This window comes from Silene latifolia, chromosome 10, assembly GCF_048544455.1.
Source record: "Silene latifolia isolate original U9 population chromosome 10, ASM4854445v1, whole genome shotgun sequence".
In the NCBI taxonomy this organism is placed as follows: domain Eukaryota; kingdom Viridiplantae; phylum Streptophyta; class Magnoliopsida; order Caryophyllales; family Caryophyllaceae; genus Silene; species Silene latifolia.
Genome location: NC_133535.1, coordinates 10,325,358 through 10,346,410, shown reverse-complemented (window position 1 = coordinate 10,346,410; position 21,053 = coordinate 10,325,358). Strand labels below are relative to the sequence as shown.

The window sequence follows — 21,053 nt, the reverse complement described above, 5'->3', positions numbered from 1 at the left end:
CGCCATTTTTTAGCCCATTTGCCCAATCGGGCCGGTTCAGGGCCATAATTTCTACAACCCGGCCCGCCCCAGCCCGCACACTCTTAGCTTGTGGTGTGGGCTCGGGCTCTCTCCACCAGCCCGGCCCGCCCACAGCCTGGCTCGGCCCGCACCAACCCGGCCCGATGTCCAACTCTACTAACAACTCATTAACTCTACCATCCCTATCAATCTACCATGAATAGTTGTTATTAGATTTCTACAAAATAGCTAGTTTCTTACAAGATTGTTTGATACAATTAATAATCCCCTCTCATATACTCCGTAATATATAATCATTTTAGGATATTTGAAAAATAAAAAGTGACAAAAACTATTACATAGAATCCCCTTTTTCAAACTATATGTCATAACAGTGGGATTTTTGGTCAAACGATAAGGGGATCAAGGTTTAAATTACAACTCAAATGCAAATATTTAATATTTAATCAATCAAAAGGAGTCAGATTATAGGAAACACAGCACAACAAAGCTCTTCCCGACATAATTAAAATCCTTCACTAAGGCGTCTCGACGATGACGAGGTATTGCATCACGAAAGAGTTGTCATTGAAAGGGGCCTAGACTCTAGAGGGCTCAATCACTTCACACATGAGTGATGATACACACCTCTACAAAAATTCAAAACAATACCCCTTTGACATTGTCCAAAAGTCAAAACCCACCCCACCCCACCTTTTTTGGCCTTTTCACAGCAAAAAAACAACCCAATTCACACTTCCTCACTTCTCCCCACAACACACCACACTTAAAATAATAAAATCTCCATCCAATCTCACAAACACAATCCTCTCTATCTCAAAAGTCAACCCCCTTCCTTACCCTCTTCCCTCTTGTCACCTTCTTCCTTCATTTTCCCTCAAAATGGACGGTCCTCATGATTGGGACCTTCTAGCTATCGTCAGAAGTTGCTCTTCCACCACCGCATCAACCACCGTCTCCTCACCACCACCACCACCACCACAACCGCAACAACCACCACCATTCACTTACTCACCAACTTCAACTCTTTTCGGCTTTTCCAACCCGGTAACTACTACGACGTCGTTTTCAACTGGATATCAGGAGATTTGCTCTACATCGACGCCGGCATTTACTGTTTCACGGGTTGTTAAGCCGTTGAGTAATACTGGAAGTCATTCTCAAAGTCAAAGGATTAAAAAAAGGTTTGCTCTTTTTTTTTTTCCTTTTTTTTTTTTAAATTATTGATTTGAAGTGAAAAAGATTGGATTTTGATGAGTACCCATTGCTTAAAATGGTGTGAATTTAAATGGGTATTGTTTTGATTTATGAAATATAGGAAGAAATTGATGAAGAAGGTGTGTCATGTTCCTAGTGAAGGGTTATCTTCTGATAAATGGGCATGGAGAAAATATGGTCAGAAACCTATCAAGGGCTCTCCATATCCAAGGTCAGTTTTATGTTTTAGCGGATTCTTTATCCCATTTTCGTAGTCCACTTACAAAATGATGTTTATTGAAAGAGATTTTTAAAATCATCTTAGTATTCTGACACATCATCCTCTAATGTTCTTTCGATTCAATAGTTATTTATAGACGGGTATGTTTTTTACTCGTAAATGGTAATATCATGTTTATGTGTTCATTTTTGTTTGATTCTTGGGAGGAAGAAAATTATTGTATACTATATCTATGGAGTAAAGGAGATTAATTTTGTGTGTTTAGCATATTATAAAGCACCTAAACATGCTTTTTAAAGCATAGAAAGAACTTGTCCTTTAAACCTTCTTTTTCTTTCTATTTGTCAAGTAAAGAGATTCACACACTATCACTAAATTGTTCAAGAAGAGTCTAAGAATCTTTAACACAAAAGAAGTTGTTGTCTAAGGTTACTAATCTATTAATGGAATTCCACCTAGAAGAAAAACAAAAGCAGCTTCCAAGGGCCAAAACTCGATTTATTTATTTATTTAATCAGTTGATCTCCCCTGAGACGGTACTAAATTACCAATTTACTTCTTGGAAAACAGGGGATATTACAAATGCAGCAGCTCAAAGGGATGTTTGGCAAGAAAACAAGTGGAAAGGAATAAATCAGATCCGAAAATGTTCATAATCACCTACACATCAGATCACAACCACCCTTTCCCGACTCACCGCAGCACCCTTGCCGGAAGTACACGTCAGAAGACTCTTACCCCCACCAGTACACCACCGGCTTCTCCCTCCGCCACTAGCGTCTCCCCTTTGACTGAAAGGTCAGAGTCGAATACAGACGATAAACAAGGGCTCTCTGACTTGATGCTCAATGATGACTTCTATGCTGGGTTTGATCAGATTGATGATGTTATTGATGATACTGATTGTTTCTCAGAATTTTTCTCAACGTCCTCGGAGTTTCCATGGCTAGCTAATGGCTGCACCACCACCACCACCGCTTCCACTGTCGCTTCCGCTGGTGGTGTGGTTTGACTTTTACTTCTCAGTAGGTGGGATTAACTTTTCAGGAAATGGACATGAATCATGATGCTCCTACACTCTAGTGTGGTCAGTTTTTACAGCTTTTCGGTTGGAGAAATGGTCACAAATTGTCAGAATCTCTTCTGTAAGAGTGTAAGGTCACAATTACCTTGTGATTTGTAAGTTAGTGGAAATTTACAGTGAAAGTTGAGAGAGAAAGAACATCATAGTACATAGTTGGCAGAATCTCAACAAAGTCTTGTAGAGGAAAAAAGTAGAGGTTGTTGCATTTGCTGATAGAGTAAAAAGTTAATTTGAGCAAGTTATTTCATAGAACTATTTACAAAAAGTATTAAACTTTATTTCGAATTCAATTCCGGGCACACATTTTATTCTCCCTCATGCAGTAGTAGTCTCTCTATATTAACGAATAACGACAGGAAAATGTTATGCCCATCTGAACCCTTTTACCACTTTTTGTGATGGAAAAAGCGGGTCCATGTTACCTTTGGTCTGGATGGGAGGGAATAGTTGGTTTAAGATGGAAAATGGGCGTGTATAGGTACAGTTGTGTGATGTTAATGACGCAGGTCACGGGGCTATGCAATGCAGGTCGCCGTCTTCCATGAATTCCATCCTTGTTTCAATTTAGGGGAGGAATAAAATTGGTAGGGTTAATAAAAGCCTAATTGCCTGAACTGAGGTGTACAGTAGTACACTACTGATGCAAAACTAGTAGTACTCTCACATGATAGACTTCTTGAAGAGGAAAGTAATAAGAGCAGCAATGTCACACATTACTTTCTCCAGACACCATATTTAAATAGACATGATAAATTTTTATCATCGAACGATATAACACAGGAGTTAAACCGAAGTTGACAACTTTGCCCGTAAAAGCCATAAACTTCGGTTTATGATATGCATTGTCGGTCTCAAGCTGGTTTATTTTGGTGTTTACCAGAAGTATCCCCTACCAACAGTTGGAGCAATCTCCTTTGGGGTACTGAAGACAATTTAATTGGCTTTTTCATTCGCAAGAGTCAGGAATTGAACCCCTGACCACTTGGTTAAGAGATGAGAGCCCTTAACACTCACACCAACCTGGTTTATGGAAGAAAGTTAAAACATGTGATTGTTGACGAGAAAATTAGTTTGGTCCTCTAAAAAAAGGTTGCTTTTTTTTATAGCTAAATGGATAATATTGCTCAAAGCCTGTTTGAAAAATAGCCGAGAATTTGCTCACATCAAGTTCTTACGAAATCCGCATTTTATTAATCGCTCTTACCAGGTACCGATGACTCTATTACTATATCAGGTGCTTTTAGCATTCTCCATCTTTTCAGCGGCATCAGCTGCAGCAGAAGCAGCTTCTGTCAAACCCCTTCGCTCTAGCTCTTTCAAGAAACTGTCGACTTCTGGCGCACTGATTTTATATGGGCTATGAGCAGGACTCGGAAATGTGCCACTTATCACTTCTTCCTTGTACTCAGAAAGAGCCTTGTTGATCACCTCTCCCACATGCGCGTATTGCTTGCAGAATTTAGGCGTGACCTGAGGAATTACATGAAAAACAACTAACCTGTAAGTAAATTTAGGCGTCACAAGTCACAAGATGAGAACACGGGATGTAAAAATCTGACCTTTGCATGATGCGGGTGTTGCATCATTCCCAGTAGATCATGATACACTAAAACCTGCAAACATTATCATTACAGTAGTATTTAGTGTCTTGTGAGACTGCCTGACATAAGTCGATAAAGCCATAAAGGTTAGATTTGATTAAGTTATGAATATTTTGAGGGTGAATAGAGCAGAAAAATGTGAGGCCGGTTCGTTTGAGAATTTGTGTTTCCATAAAGAGGACAACGATGTTTTGACTCTTGTCGTAAGGCTACCAAGTTTCAAAATAAAACAATATGCTTTCGGATAAGAAAGAGAGTAGATAGCGATAATTCGACAAAATGCAAGGGAAGCTTAAATGTTTTATCTTAAAGTCCAACTCTCGTTTCTTACTCGCCTTAAAATATGGTGTGATCAAATAGAAAACAGCAATCTCTTAAACCCCAAAAATACTAATGCATCTTAGATCACTTTACCTAATACTCGATAGATATTTGCTACTGGGGAAAGAGAAGTCGAGTAACCAAACCTGTCCACTACAAAAAGGTCCTGCTCCTATGCCAATGGTAGGGATTCCTAAGGCAGATGTTGTTGCTGCTGCAATTGGTGGCGGAACACATTCAAGGACGACTGAGAAACAACCAGCTTCTTGCAATGCAAGTGCAGTCTCCACGACCTGCACAATAATCCGATTCAGCTCTAGCAAAGACCATAGTATCTTCATGATAGTTCAAAGAGGGTAACACCACAACTTCCAATGAACCCACCATTGATCTCATATGAGACGGTCGTTAGACTAACTCAAATAAACTACAGTCTACACCCAGTTACACCCAATATCATGAGACGGGTCAATCTCATAATACTTGTGCCATGAAATCATTAATTTGAAAATTTGTAAGACTACATTGGAAACAGGAGGGTCCAACTGTCCAAGTAAACCTCAATATCTGAAAGACTGAAACTAAAGACTGTACAAAAGAAGACGTACATTAACTGCGCTGGAGACGTTTCTCCCCTGAGGTCTAAATCCACCCAGAACGCTGATAGCTTGAGGAGTCAACCCGACATGCCCCATCACTGCAATTCCAGCTTCCACAATCGCTTTTGCCGCTGTTATTCTTGAAGGTGCTCCTCCCTCTAATTTAATGGAATCCATTCGGCCCTCTTTTAAAATCCTGACTGCTGTGTTGACCGCCTGCTCATCATTCAGACTGCCCAATCATGAATAATCACACATATTGGTAACTGAACTTTGCCATTCAAAACAATCAAATATTCAAATAACACCAACAAGAATGTCAACAATCTCAAAATGTAGTTTTTTCATCCAAAATAACATACAATTCTCAGCCCTTCTTTTACTGTGATTTACCCGTCACTATGCGATCTGTTATGCACTTTTTATATGTCTTCAGAACGAGGTAATGATTGCTTAAATAGACACCTCAGCACGCTTGTGACGAGATTTTCTGAGGTATGCACTTTTGCCTGTTGTGACTCTAGAACGTCTCATAACGCCATTCTGGAAATGTCATATGCTCTTACTATACTGAATTACAGACATAACAAAAATTCTCTGATAAGATCAACAATTGGGAAATTGAACACAGATACAACACTAGTTACTGTTAAGCTCAGCTTTTCGCAAAATTGATCATAGAGATAGGAAACACCAAAATTACGAATTCCAACTCTTTTCAAATAAAAACTCCCTCAAATCAGCGGCGGAGCCAGGGAGGTAGCAGGGGCGCTCACCGGATAGTGACATTTTTGAATTTTTTTGTTAAAATTTCCTATTATGTTAGTTTACCTTAATCATTATGTCCTCCTGATACTTTTTTGCTCCCTAACTACAAATTCTGGCTACGCCACTACCTCAAGGCAAGTCAAACTAACTCCTGATACTTTTTCGCTCCCTAACTACAAATTTTAGCTACGCCACTACTTCCATTCACTAAGGCAAGTCAAACAAACTTTTTCGCTCCCTAACTAGAAATTCTGGCTACGCCACTACCTCCATTCAGTAAGGCAAGTCAAATAACTCCTGATACTTTTTCGCTCCCTAACTACAAATTCTGGCTACGCCACTACCTCCATTCACTAAGGCAAGTCAATCAACTCTTGATACTTTTTCGCTCCCTAACTACAAATTCTGGCTACGCCACTACCTCCATTCAGGATAAGGCAAGTAAAACAACAAGAAAGTCTCAAAAGGAGATCACAGCGAAAAAACAAACCAAAGGTCCACAATATACACACATGCAGACAAGTTTTCAATTACTTTCTCCGTCTCAATCATTTATTTAGCTTTGATTAAAATACTCGTCAATCGCCACAAATAATATAAAATTTAAAAGACAAAATTGATCAACCAATTCAAAAATGAACCTGAGAAGCACTGGATTCATAAGAACCAAAAGGAAGATCACCAACAAGAAGCGGTCGCCTAGCGCCACGAGCAACAGCACGACAATGAACAAGCATTTCATCAACCGTAATTGGCAATGTGGTATCATGTCCATGGACAACCATAGCCGCAGAATCTCCAACCAGACAAATATCGATACCGGCGGAATCAAGGTGAACCGCAGAAGGGTAATCGTAGGCAGTGACCATTGTAATTGGCTCTTTTCTCTTGTGTTTTTGACGGAGGTGGGCCAGGGTTACACGTTGGTCTGGGTTTTGCGGTTTTGGGCCGCCGTATACGGTGTTTTCCGGGATGTTGCTGAAGTTTTTGATTTGGGTTTTAAGGCGGAGGCCGCGGCGGAGGGTGGCGCCGAGGGTGGCCATTTGAGGTAGGTAGACAGGGAATGTGGTTGTTGAGGTTTTGGATAGAAGTGTCAGGTGTTTTGTTCGGAAACTCGGATGTTGTGTTTTTCCACGTTGACGAACTTTAGTTGTGTTCACACACAAAGTGCGAGTAGAGTCGATATAGAACTCTCTAATAAAAGTTTTATAAATTGATTCAGAAAATTTGAATAATAGTTTTATGAGTAGATGTAAGAGCACCCACATTGAAGAGGATGTTGCATTCTCTTAGAAAGATCTCCGATAGTTACGCTAAAAGGACAACTGCGAATAAAAAAAGATTTATTTCCTACTTGCAATTAACCATCGGAAAGACTCCACATCAACTATTTTAAACGTATTTAGCATTTGAAATGGAAAGTAAAGCTCAAATGGTCCCACATGAAAATATAACCAATAGAAAAATAGTTGTCTCATTTATTTTTTATTTAGTAATTAAGAATTAAATAAATTAATAAAAAAATGTGTTAGTTAGGTCTCATCAAGCTAATACTAAATAGGATTCACCATTGGAGTAACTTGTATCTTGAAATTGTTGTTCTTCAAAAAAATGATGTAAGCGAAAGGTAAAAAGTACCAACCAACTGCTTACCATTGTGGATGCTTCTTAAGACCTTCTCTCCTCAGAGGAGGATATCCTCTTCAATGTGAGATTAATTTTAACATCCTCTTTGAAAGAGGAAGAGGAAGACTTCCTCTATTTTTAGAAGACAACCTAGCCCTTGTGTCCACTCCTCTATCAAATTATTGCATATGCATTTTATTTTATATAATTATCACATTAACTAATATTAAAAAAGAATTAAAATATGAAAGAGAGTGTAAAGAGGATCCTCTTTGATGTGGAAAAAAAAAAAGGGAAAATGCACGCGGTGCCCTTTAAGTTTCGATTTTTGCCCGAAATACCCAATTTTTTGTTCCCGAAAGCTTTAAGAGGCCATAACCCGTGTCTACGAGTTCAAAAAGTGATAATTTTTTTTTTCAAATCGATTATCTTTCCGAGAACTACGATTTGAAAAAAAAAATTGTCGTATTTGGATCCCGTGGCTAGGAGTTTTTGTACGTCAAAGTTTTTTTTACCGAACAAACTTTGAGTGACCATATCTCTTGGTCACGAATTCCAAACTCGACAATTTTTTTTTTCAAGTCGTAGTTCTCGAAAAGATAATCAATTTGAAAAAAAAAATCGTCACTTTCTGAGCTCAAAAATACGAGTTATAGCCTCTTAAAGTTTTCCGGATCAAAAAATTGGGTATTTCGGGCAAAATATCAAAGTTTAAGGGCACCGCGTGCATTTTCCGAAAAAAAAAAGAATAGAAAGATGATGGAGATAGTGGAAAATGAGTTGGATGAAAGAGGATGTGAGGTGTCAAAAAAATAGTGGGAAAGAAAGAAAATAAGAGGAAGAGTACATACTCTTCAATGTGGATGCTCTAAAGACCTAATCTGATGCGGAAATAAAATTCATCTCACGAATAATAGATACCCCATAAATTTTGGCCGTTGTGCTCCCGTGCAAGATTAATAAAAAAAAGAGAAAAACGGGTTCACGACATCATCTAAAAATAAGAGTTTTTTATTATATTTTCTCCGAATCAAGATTATATTACGGAGTAATTAGCGATTTTTCAAGTTGTTGAACACTTGAAACTGTAGGCAAGGGGATAGAACAACGAACTATGCTCAGGAACATGCGTCAAATATACGGCAATGGAACAACCTCATGTGTTTGCCGAAATTCAGGGGGTGTTTGTTTCGTGCACGGGTATGATTTTGGAATCAAAAATCATACCCGAGTGATATGGGTTTGGAACTTATCCCTCATACCTTGTGTTTGTTTCATTTTTGAGTGGTATCAGTTTGAACCTCAATTAAGGTTAAAATGCGTAAACTAAAATATCGTAAATAATAATTTTCAATATTATAAATTTATGAAAATGATCATTTAATCAAATAATTATATAAAAAATTGGATTTATATTTTATAATATGCTATAATTTGTTTTTTCATATTTTTGTTCATTTTAGTTTGATACCCATGGATATCAATCTCATACCCACCCCCCTTCTTGGGTATGAGAAACCCATACCTCATGGGTTTGAGGTATGGGTATAAAACCTCCAAATTTGTCAAACAAACATTTGGTATGGGTTTGACTTATTCCAAACCCATACCTTATACTTTTTTTTTGTGTGAACCAAACATCCCCTCAATACTTGTCAAAAAAGATTTAATACTGCTTATTTGGGCTGAAATCGAATAGGGTAACTCCTGAAGCGATCCCGGGTACGAGGTAAAAAAGACCGGGAGAAACAAATTTTGATCCGATACAGCCTCCCCGAACGGCTCAAATTAAATTGAAGTGTATAATACACGTTTATTGGGATTTTAGGGTCCCGAACAAAAATGTCTGTAAATTACATGGATGGTTCCTAGAGTCGGATAAAGCGGCCAAAAAAATTTCGTGGTGCAACAAAAGACATTTAATGGAGCCTGTATGCGATCAACCAGTCTTGGCCGAAAACCGGATACTTATCAAAAATGGTTTAATATTTGTTATTTGAGGCTCAAATCGAATAGGATAAATCTTGAAACAATCCCGGACATGAGGTAAAAAAGATCGGGAGAAAAAAAATTATGATCCGATACGGCCTCGCGAACGGCTCAAATTGAAATATAATACACGGTTTTTAAAATTCATGCGTCCCGGAACAGAAATGTCCTAAATTATGCAAACGGTGTCTCGAATCAGGCAAAGATGCCCCAAAATTTTTGTGGAGCAACAAATTACATTTGAGGCCGTTGATGCTCTATAAACCAGTATGTGGAAAATCGGCTATTTATTAAAAATGGTTTAATAATTGTTATTTGGATTTAAATCGAATAGGGTAACTCATAAAGTGACCTTGGACACGTGGTTGAAAAACTGGCACAAAAATAAATATGACCCGATACGGCCTCTCGAACAACTCAAATTGAAGTGTATAATACGCGGTTTTGTAGAATGTGGATTTCAGGTTTCTGAGACAAAAATGTCTGTAAATCACATGGAGGGTTTCTAAAGTCAGATAAAGGGGCCACAAAAATTTCGTGTTGCAACAGAAGACATTTAATGGAGCTGATATGCGATCAACCAGTCTTGGACGGAAATCGGATACTTGTCAAAAGTGGTTTAATATTTGTTTTTTGGGGCTGAAATCGAATAAGATAACTCTTGAAGCGACCCCAGACATGAGGTAAAAAAGACCGGGGGGGGGGGGGGGGAAGTATGATCTGATACGGCCTGCCAAAGTGCCAAACGGCTCAAATTGAAATATAATACACGGTTTTCAGAATTTAAGGGCCCCGGAACAGAAATATCCGTAAATTATACGAACGGTTTCTCGAATCAGACAAAGATGCCCCAAAAAATTTGTGAAGCAACAGATTACATTTGAGACCATTGATGCTCTATAAACCAGTTTGTGGAAAATCAAATAATCGTTAAAAAATAGTTTAATAATTTTTATTTAGAAGTAAATCGACTAGGTTAACTCATAAAGTAACATGGAGTGGTGATCGTCAAAAGGAGGTGATCAGTGGTGGTTGGAAAGGTAGATAAAAAAAATGGGGGATGACGAAAGTGAACCATTGGAATTTGGGTGATTATAAAGTTTACAACGGTACTATAATTATTTATTCAGTAGGTCTCATGAGAGACCGTCTCCTGCTAATTTAGTGGGATACATAATAGGGAAAAAAAGAAGTCGGTGGATCCCCCATCCCATCATGTGAGAGGTCTCTCAATAACGCTATTGAGAGACCGTCTCTCTGAAGTTTTTGTGTTATTTTTGTACACTACTAGGGTAATAAAGTATAGTAGAAAGTTATATACACGTGTTACGTAATTATTAGTTTTACTAGTTTAGATCCCGTGCAGTAATTGCACGGTATATAGAGTTTCCCTAATTTTTTTAATAAATTACTTATATAATAGTGGTATCTCATTAATTGTTCATATTTCTCGTCACGGTATATAGAGTTTTTTTTATTTTTAATAAATTACTTATATAATAGTGTTATCTCATTAATTATTCATATTTCTGTCATTGCATTTTGCTTTGGGAAAAAAAAGTTATAACTGACAATTAATCAAGAGTGTTGAGTAATGTGTTGAAATATATTTTAAACAAAATATATTTTTTTATACCACAAAGTTAATGATTTTAGTTTTAAAATTCTCTTGATTTTTTTTTGTCACGAATGTAATAATTGCAATTTACAGTTTATTTTATACGTAATATGAGTAAGAATCAATAAAATCTGTAGCAATTTATAGATTTATAGTAATTTTATTTATATTTTTAAAAAGATGCTTTTTCGTGGAAAGTTTTTTAGATCCATCTATTCTTTTAATAGATAGGGGATTTTTAACTTTTATAAGTTTAGTGTAGATTCATTAAGTTATCAGTTCAGTTCAATTCAGCTCCATTAACTTCAGCTCAGTTCATATCCATTAAATTCAGTTTAGTTTAGCTCCGTTAAATTCAGTTTAGATGGTTTCAGTCCAAAAGAACATGACCTAAATGGGTGAGCAAAAACACGTGACTGATTTCAATCCCAGAAATGATCATAATAAACGTACTTAAAATGAACAATATATCGAATAGCTTGATTAGAACCCATGAGTTTTTGGAAACGTTCTTGAAGTGATGCATCATCTCGTAGTCGTATAAGAATGTTGAAGTAAATGATGTCGCGAACTGTAATATAAGCTGCTTTCATGTTGAAGTCGGAATCGAGTTGTAGCTCGATTTCCGCGTTAGATTACTAGCATGGAACAGCTCCTTCCAATATTAGGCCACATTGAAGTCATTAGAAAACGTTGCTTCTCTACTCGGTCCATCCACATGGCTACCTCTGTGGCTCGATTTCACCAGCAATTGTTGTAACTCCTGGCTCGATTTTATATGCTATGAATTTGTTTCAGAGTCTAATTAGGATTCCGCAATTGTTTAGGTTTCTAGAAAAATAAAGGAAATTAATAATAATTTTGTATCTTTACGAAAGTGTTAATGATTCCTATATAGTCTCTCATAGGCTGTTATGAGAGCACTATATAAACTCTCATAGGCCATCTATTTTATTCATCCGAAGTCTGAATACTCTGAAATCTGTAATTCCTACAACAAATTCCGAACAGACGAGATTAGAAAGATGGGGCAAACGATTTCCAACCACGCTGAGGCCGAAAATCTAGCAATTAAAATACGTGAATATGCGGAGGCGGCCTTAGAATACTTCAACAACAGCCAGGTAAATAAATTTTTAGTCCTCCCATTCAATTTAAAATTTTTCGTACATATTTAACAGTTATCGATTGTTATTAATTGTCGTACATATTTTGGTTAAAATACAGGATGACGGCAAAAGATATGAGCTTGTAGAACATGGTCTTATGGCAAGGGGTTTTATGATGGATCACCTTGATAGGCTTGATTTCAAGGCTAAGGAAAAAGATTGTCCAAGCGCTCCAGTCGAGACGTTCTTTGCGCAGTTGAGTTTTGTCCCGCATATGAGGATCGACTCTTGTGTAAGGTTGGGGCCTAGTCAAGAGCTACCATCAGTCGTTTAGTCGAATAAAACTAATCCTGGGATTAGATTTAGTTAGTTGTTTATTTGTTGAATAAGTTTAGCAATTAGATTTAGTTATATAGTCGTTATGAGTTGTTAGATTAAGTTTAGGATTATTTAATCCCATGATCTTCTATGTATGTTAATGGTGATTATTTATTTTCCGACATTTTTTGGGGTGTCTAAAGAATTTCTGATTTTTGTAAAGACAATGACGCTCTGCGAGTCTACGGTAGGAAAATTTAACTACACCATGTTATGTGATTTGATTGCAGCGACGTTTATTTAACATTGTTGATTGAATTGCCATTGGGGTTCGGTTTTCTATATGAAACAGCGACCATTAACAGTAATTATTGTAGAAGACGAGATGACAGTGATTATAGTTGCATTACCAAATGAAACACATTTGGCTACCTCAACAATTGCATTTGAACCTATAAGACAACCAGTAAAAATTTAAAAAAGTTTAGGTAAAATATAAGTGCTCTTACACGAATTAATTTAGTTTTTTTTTTTTTTTTTTTTGGTGCTTACACGAATTAATTTAGTGAAAGCTATTATTTTTTTTTTTTTTTTGAAAAGGTCCACCTTTGTGCAACTGTTTATGATACCGTTCTTCATGAAAACAATCATTAAAGAATATTATTTTTTTGAGAAAAAATCTTTAGAGAATTAGTCTTACCTTTGAAATTTATGAAAGTGCATAAATTAAATATTTAAAAATGACGGGTTAGAGCTCTTTGGGTATTTTAAATTATTTTTTAATGAAGTTAAGGAGTACCAATAATACTGTATTTACGAAAGATGAAAGATACCACTTAAAATTCAGAAAAAACAAGAAGGTACCATATATATAGAAAAATCCTAAATAAAAATAGCTCATCTCCCTATATACTAAGGGGTCGTTACTCGTTTGGTTGCATGTAGGAAGTTGCATTGCCTAGGAAGTGATAAATCACATGATTTTAGAATTCATGTGAATTAGGAAAAATTGTTTGGTTGCATAAAGGAAATGCAATTCATGTAGGCATTCCCACTTACCTAGGGGGACGTAGGTAAGCAACTTCTTCCATTATGGTGGAATTAAAGTTCCAAGGTAATTGTATTTCATGTGAATTGGGGTAACCAAACAAGTTACCCATTTTGCAATTCACATTAATTGGAATTCCTGTGTTATTTAATGGGTAAAACAACCCCTAAGAGAATAAAAACTATGAAAAAATTTCCGTCTAAAGTGCACTTACTTAAATAAGGAAACAAATAATTTTTTCTTTCATTAAACCATTATCCTTACATTAAATTATAATCTTTTCATTACTCTAAAATATAATATTTTTAATTGAAATGAAATATAGTTTGAGAATTAAACCATTATCCTTACATTAAATTATAATGTTGATGTTTTTAGTGGATGCAGTAATATAATATTATTTTTAAAAATAATGTTGACAAACTATTTTCAGTAAACATAATCTTATTCGAGTTAAAACTATTGAAGTTTCTCTTTTCCAACTTTTGATATGAAATATTATCAATAGTTATTTCATTTATAAATTTCCAAATGAGTTCAATAAATAACACTCTCATCTAAAAAACCGTACATTTATACGAGAATTACACTAATGACTCTTATATACCGCACATGCATTGCGCGAGATATATATACTAGTTCCTCAAACAAGTGACTTCCCTCGACCCTCGTTGAAATATACTCCGTATTTGACAACTTCAAGTGACAAGTAATTGGAAGGCGAATTTTTCTCCAAATAAGTACTAAGAAGAAACAGATAAAAACTCATGGACATTTTCTAAGAAATGTAAAACACACAATTACACGAAAACGAAAATGTCCAACATCAACAGCCTCCACACAAGAAACTTTTATAGTTTTAGAGAGAGAATGTAGAGAGAGGTTAGCTCTGAAATTCCTGCAACAATCTTCTTAGGGATCTGCAAAATGGCAAAAGCAAAAAAACTACCTAATAATAATTCTAAAAATAGTAATAAAAATTCTAAAAACCAAAAAATTACTGCAGGTCAGAGGATAGACGAGGATTCATCAGTACAGACGGAAATTAGTGCTACTGAAAGAGTTCCAGAATCCAGGGCTAGGGTTTTGGAATTCACAGACCAGACCCTTGAACCTTATGATCTGGATGAAGATTTGGATACGGTTCCTGAAGTTTTGGTGCCTACTGAGGAAAGTGAGCCTGTTTCTTCTGCAGAAGTAGTTCCTGATGAAGTAGCACCTACTCCTGGTGAAGCTTATGGAGGATGGAAGGAGGTTTCTCGTGGGAAGGTAAAATCTGCTCCTCTTCTCAAGCTTACAATTGATGATGTTAAGGAAGAGATTTCATACTGGTCCACTTCTGTTTTTGGATATGTGGTTGGTGCTAACCCGCCATGGAATGTTCTGGATGGGTTTATTAAGAGGATGTGGAAAGAGGAGGACTATAACCAGGTCTCCTTTTTGCCTAATGGGATTTTCTTAGTTAGGTTTAAGACTAAGGAGATTCAACAAAAGGTGATTAAACAAGGGTATGTGATGTTTGACAATAAACCAGTCATTATAAGAGAATGGACTCCTTCTACTAACCTTGTCAAGGAGAAGCTTGATAAATTGCCTATTTGGGTTAAGATGGTTGGTCTTGACTTGAAGTTTTGGGGGAAGGAGTGTCTGCACAAATTGGGAGGATTGATTGGCACTGTAATCAGACGTGATGAAGCAACTGAGAAAAAGATGTTTCTGGGGTATGCTAGACTTATGATAGAGGTCCAAATCAATCAGCAGTTCCCAGAATCTTTGAGTTTTTTGGATGAGGAGGGTCAGGAAAGGAAAGTTAGGTTGGAGTATGATTGGCTTCCTATAACTTGTAACACCTGTCGTGGAATTGGGCATGCTACAGGGCAGTGTAGGAAGAAACCCAGTACACAGAAGGTTACTCAAGTTTGGAGGAAGAAGCCTTCAGTTCCTGTGACTGTTACACAGGCTACACCTAAGGTTGGAGTGATTGGGGATAACAGAAGTATCTCCCCTGCTCAGACTGCATCAAGATTGAGCAGGCAGGATACTCATCACCCACCAATTACACCAGGAGGTCATTCTTATGTGGAGGCTGTTAAGCTGTCACTGAGGAAAGAGAAGGAAACTGTTGAGCTTAATTTGGATAAGGGAAGTGCACCAAGGATAGATTGTGATAATGGTTAGACTGGGTTTTTGGAATGTTCGTGGTCTCAATAAGGTGAATAAACAGCTGGATCTTAGAAGATTCTTGCATCTAAATAAAATAGACTTGTTTGGTTTGATCGAAACTAGGGTGAAGAAGAATAAATGGCAGAAAGTAAGTAATTTTATCACTAATAGTTGGGCTTTTTGCACTAATCACCAATGTCACAAAGGTGGTAGATTATGGGTACTCTGGAATCCTCAAGTTCTCAGCATTGACATACAACATATATCAGCTCAGACCATTCATCTGAAAGTTTTAGACAGAGGAAGGCAATTGTATTACTGGGTCACTTTTGTTTATGGTTTTAATAAAGCAGTTGAAAGGAAAGTTCTATGGAAAACTTTGGAAAGCTATTCTAAAATCACTCCTGGGGCTTGGTTGGTGGGAGGTGATTTCAACAATGTGTTGCAGTGTAATGAACGGATAGGTGCTCATATAACTAATGCAGAAATGGTTCCTTTTCAAAACTGTGTTCTGAACTGTGGTCTTACTGATCTTAAAGCTGTGGGGTCTTTTTTTACCTGGTGCAATAAGCAGGAGATGCAGTCTAGGGTTTATAGCAGAATTGATAGGGTCCTTATAAATGATGATTGGTTAAATTTGCATTCTGAGTCTTTTGCAAATTTTCTTCCTGAAGGCATCTATGATCATTGTCCATGTGTAGTTCAATTGGATAGTAATGACAGGGCTAGGAATGTGCCATTTAGATATTATAATATGTGGGGTAAAGCTCCTGGTTTTTTGGAAATTGTTAACCAGCACTGGAATGTGTCAATGTATGGCACTCATATGTATAAGTTGGTTACCAGAATGAAGGCTATGAAGAAGGATCTAAAAGCTTTAAATAGAGATAATTTTCATGATGTGGAGAAAAATGCTCATATAATGCAGCTGACCCTGCAGAATATTCAGAAGGAATTGCAGACTTCTCCCCATGATGCTGAGTTGATTGAAGCAGAGAAATCTGCTGCTGCTGGTTATAAAGTCCTGGATGAAGCCAGGTATCTTTACTTGGCTCAAAAAGCTAAAGTTAGTTGGCTTGAGGAGGGTGATGAGAATACAGCTTTCTTCCACTCTGCTATTAAGAAACGTAGAATGGCAAATAAGGTGGTTCAAATTGAGGATGAGCATGGGAACACACTTACTCATCTTCAGGATATTAATGATGCTTTTGAAAGATACTATCTTAATCTTTTGGGCACTAATAGTTCAGTGAAGAAGGTGCACTATCCTACTGTGAGGCAAGGTAATATTTTGACAGTGGAGCATCATAGCTACCTTGCCAGACCTGTGACTGGGGAGGAAGTCAGACAAACAATCTTTTCCATTCCTAGCAACAAATCTCCTGGTCCTGATGGGTTTAACTCACAATTCTTTAAAGACACTTGGGGGGTTATTGGAGCTGATGTGGTAGCTGCTGTTCAGGACTTCTTCTCCTCTGGCAAGCTGCTCAAGCAGATAAATAACACCACCCTTACTCTTATTCCAAAAGTTGATATGCCTAAGAATGTTAATCAGTTTAGACCTATTGCTTGTTGCAATACAATTTACAAATGTATTGCAAAGATTCTATGCAATAGACTCAATGAGGTGTTGCCTGCAATTATCAGTCCTACCCAGAGTGCTTTCATCAAAGATCGAGATATTGTTGAAAATATCTTGATTTGTCAAGACATCACAAAGCTTTACAACAGAAAGCACTGCTCGCCCAGAGTGATTATGAAACTGGATTTGCAGAAGGCCTATGACACTGTTGAATGGAGCTTCTTGGAGGATATGCTCAAAGCTCTAAATTTCCCTCCTCACTTTCTCAATATGCTGATGGAATGTGTGACTACTCCTCACTTTTATTTGTCACTTAATGGTGAACAGTTTGGGTACTTCAAAGGGAGAAGGGGTTTAAGACAAGGGGATCCCCTTTCCCCTTTGTTATTCACAGTTTGCATGGAGTATCTCACTAGGGTTTTAAATAGAGTCAAGGATATCCCTGGTTTTAAGCATCACCCATTATGCAGGAAGCTCAATCTCACCCATTTATGCTTTGCAGATGACCTACTGGTCTTTTGTAGAGGTGATTGGGATTCTATGACTGTAATTATGAGGGCATTCAATACCTTCTCTGCTGCATCAGGCCTTCAAATGAATAAACAAAAGTCTAACATCTATGGGAATGGTTTGCCTAGGGAATTATTGGAGAAGTTTGCTCAGTTGAGTGGGTTGAAAATTGGTAAGCTTCCTTTTAAATATCTAGGAGTGCCCATAGCAGCTAAAAAACTCTCTGTTCTGGATTGTAACATCTTAGTGGAACGTATTGTTGATAGAATCAGAGCCTTGGGGGCAAAAAAACTCTCTTATGCTGGTAGGTTGGTGTTGATTAAGAGTGTTCTTAGCACGTTACATAGCTACTGGGCGCGGATTTACATTATTCCTACCTGCATTATGGTGAAGATTGAGAGTATTTGTAGGAGTTTCTTGTGGAAAGGTGCAACCTCAACTGAATCCCCTGCACTTGTTGCCTGGGATAAGGTGTGTCTACCAAAGAACAAAGGAGGATTAGGGGTATGTGATTTGAAGAGATGGAATATTGCAGCTGTTGGTAAGTATGTATGGTGGTTGATGCAAAAAAAGGACCATTTGTGGGTAAAATGGGTGCATTGTGTTTATATAAAAGACTGCTCTTGGCATGACTATAAACCTCCACAGGGGAGTAGTTGGGCTTGGAGACGTATTTGCAGAGTAAAAGATAGGTTGCTGGCTGGGTATGTTGGTAATGATTGGCTAAGTGTTGAAGGTGTTTATACCATTGCTGCAGGCTATCAGTGGCTGGGTATAGCCTGTCCAGCTGTGGATTGGTGTCCTTTCATTTGGAATTCTGCTGCTATTCCTAAGCACCAGTTCATTGGCTGGTTATGGGTTCAAGGTCGTCTGTTAACTAAGGATAGACTGTGTCGTATGCATATTGGAGCAGACACTACTTGTGATCTTTGTGGTGTAGCTGAGGAGAGTCATAAGCACCTATTTTTTGAATGCGTATACAGTCAATTGTGTTTACAGCAGGTTAATGGTTGGAGTCATGGTAATATAACGCAGGCAAATCAGTTGGAATGGTGGAGGAAGATGAGGACCAATGGTAAGCAGGATGTGTATGTCGCCATTTTCCTTGCCCTGGTTTATCACATCTGGTGGGCCCGCAATAATTGTAGGGTTAATCAGGTGCTCTGGTCTCCTGAGGTAATTTGCCAAAGGGTCAAGTTTGATGTAACAGTAAAACAAAAACAGGTTTGTAAAGGAAGCTCTAGGAGATTGTTAGAAGAGTTCCTTGATTAAATAGAGGTCTAGTTGTTGATAAGAATTGGTAAACCCAATTCGTAATATGTTGTATGGTTGAGAAATCTTGTATTTGGGCTTCATGGATTAATGAAATTTCTTACTTTCTACCAAAAAAAAAGAAAATGTCCAACATCCATCCCCTAAATAAGCTGATAATCATTCATCACTTATCTACATATTCAAACGACATTTCTATAATCTATATCTCGAATAATTTCGATAATAGTGAGCGGGAGGAAGCGAGGAGCGCTCGAAAATAATGGAGAATAAGGGAGTAGTATTCATACCTATACCCGGGTTATTATTCTTGATTATATTGATATGGTGTTGCTGCAGGACTAAAAAAGAAAAGGAAACTAAGCAACAACCACAAGTAACCCAAGCCGTTTAACAACGTAACTGTGTATGGTTGGGGTCTTGGGGATATTTATATTGAGTATACAGGTTGGGTTTGGGTTTGGGTTCGATGTTGTGTATACTATGTCAATTGAATCGAAGTTTATTTGAGCTTGTGTGCTTGTGTGTGGGTGTAGGTGTGGGTGTGGGTGTGGGTGTGGGTGTGGGTGTGGGTGAACTGAACTGAGGTGAGGGTGTGAGTGCGTGAAATGTGAATTGTTTTATTGTTTGTAAGTTGTAGAGAAACAAATACGAGTAAAAACATTTGGTTTACTTATCGATATTATCTTTTTTAGGGTTTGCTTGGATTGAGGGTAAAAGAAAGGGAATAAATAGGGGAGTGATAAATAAGGTGCATTTTCCATGTTTGTTAATACATTATCCACCCTCTCCTTGGGTAATGATTAAGAGAGTAAAATATCTACTCACTAATCATTACCCTTGTATGCCCAACTTATCAACTTATCATCAATGAATTCATTACTCAGGTAATTAACTTCTCCGGTAATTATCACCCAATTAAAATTTACCCTCGAATTATTTCATAAATTTTAGACAAGCCCTTATTGTGAATCTGTAGTAAGATTATTTGTTGTAGACCGTAATACTCCTTGTAAAATCGAAGAGACTTTAAAAATACATGCCTAGAAATTTAGAATACAAGAAGGGTGTAACTATGTAAGAGCCCTAACTCAAAAAGAAAAGTGTAATAGTTAGGTTTTATGTGTATAAACTTCCACAAATTCTCACTTTAGACCGACACTATTTGTATAATATTGTAGACGGATAGTGTCTCTCTCACAAAATGAGAGTGGATAGTACAAGTGGGTGAAAAATGGATACCCCCACTTGCCCTCCTACTTGCATTTTGTGAGAGGGTTACTATCCGTTTACAGCTTTAGACGGATAATATTCGTCTACAATAATAAACTTCTAAGGGAGTAGTTGAATAACCCACCACTTTCTCTCTAATCCTCTTCTTTTCCTCTCTAAAAACCCTAATCTCCATCAATCAATTCGGGGCTTTCATCGACAATTAATCGATGGTAAGCACCAAAATAGCTTTGTTTATCAATTACTAATATGAAAAGTTATGAATTAATCAATAAAAGTCACCCTTTTTGTGTGATTTGTTTGTCTGTCTCTATTTTCGGAGTATTTTTTGTCTTTTATGTTCTAGGTTTTAGTTTTATGAGTAACATAGACAAGTGTGATTTGTTAATGATCTGTCGTACGTATCTACAATGGATACGAGTTATTCGTCAGCAATCATTGATGCCAACAAAAGGTAAATTTCCTCTATCAAAGAATCAAATGAAAGATCTGTAGACACCTCGTTTCTGCACCCCTCGCAAACCACCCGGTGATGATTGGGCCGCATGTTTGATTCGCGGAACGATTTGTGACAGTTCGTAAGATTATCGTCAAGTGATTGCTCAAATATTAATGTCAACCTCTTAAATGTCATCTACGTCCCGATACGGTCGTTTTGGCAGTAATTAGAGTACATTCGGAGTCCGGGTCAAAAACCGTCTCCATTTTCTGATAACTGTTAAATCCCGAGTCAGAATGTTCTGGAATGTTCCG

General features: G+C 37.3%; 2 protein-coding genes across 2 annotated transcripts; one reads left to right on the top strand and one right to left on the bottom strand.

The window, feature by feature from the left end:
- Positions 1–740: 740 nt before the first annotated feature.
- LOC141605057 (WRKY transcription factor 22) lies at positions 741–2,828 on the top strand. Its single transcript, XM_074423686.1, has 3 exons — positions 741–1,205; positions 1,340–1,450; positions 2,030–2,828. The coding sequence occupies exons 1-3, from the start codon at positions 904–906 to the stop codon at positions 2,469–2,471; spliced, it is 855 nt and encodes a 284-aa protein (XP_074279787.1). The 5' UTR covers positions 741–903; the 3' UTR covers positions 2,472–2,828.
- Positions 2,829–3,613: 785 nt separating this feature from the next.
- On the bottom strand, positions 3,614–7,010 carry LOC141605056 (3-methyl-2-oxobutanoate hydroxymethyltransferase 1, mitochondrial-like). Its single transcript, XM_074423685.1, has 5 exons — positions 6,474–7,010; positions 5,074–5,280; positions 4,612–4,758; positions 4,103–4,156; positions 3,614–4,013 (listed from the first exon to the last, which is right to left on the bottom strand). Exons 1-5 carry the CDS (start codon positions 6,873–6,875, stop codon positions 3,774–3,776), a joined length of 1,050 nt encoding a protein of 349 aa, XP_074279786.1. The 5' UTR covers positions 6,876–7,010; the 3' UTR covers positions 3,614–3,773.
- Between the last annotated feature and the right edge of the window lie 14,043 nt (positions 7,011–21,053).

Excerpts from the sequence above, each read along its gene's own strand:
- LOC141605057 (XM_074423686.1), top strand. The coding sequence starts at position 904 with ATGGACGGTCCTCATGATTGGGACCTTCTAGCTATCGTCAGAAGTTGC. Across the intron at positions 1,206-1,339 it reads AGTCAAAGGATTAAAAAAAG|GAAGAAATTGATGAAGAAGG; the intron begins GTTTGCTCTTTT and ends TATGAAATATAG. Across the intron at positions 1,451-2,029 it reads AAGGGCTCTCCATATCCAAG|GGGATATTACAAATGCAGCA; the intron begins GTCAGTTTTATG and ends CTTGGAAAACAG.
- LOC141605056 (XM_074423685.1), bottom strand. The coding sequence starts at position 6,875 with ATGGCCACCCTCGGCGCCACCCTCCGCCGCGGCCTCCGCCTTAAAACC. Across the intron at positions 5,281-6,473 it reads ATGAATCCAGTGCTTCTCAG|GCGGTCAACACAGCAGTCAG; the intron begins GTTCATTTTTGA and ends AATGATGAGCAG. Across the intron at positions 4,157-4,611 it reads GACCTTTTTGTAGTGGACAG|GTTTTAGTGTATCATGATCT; the intron begins GTTTGGTTACTC and ends TAATGTTTGCAG.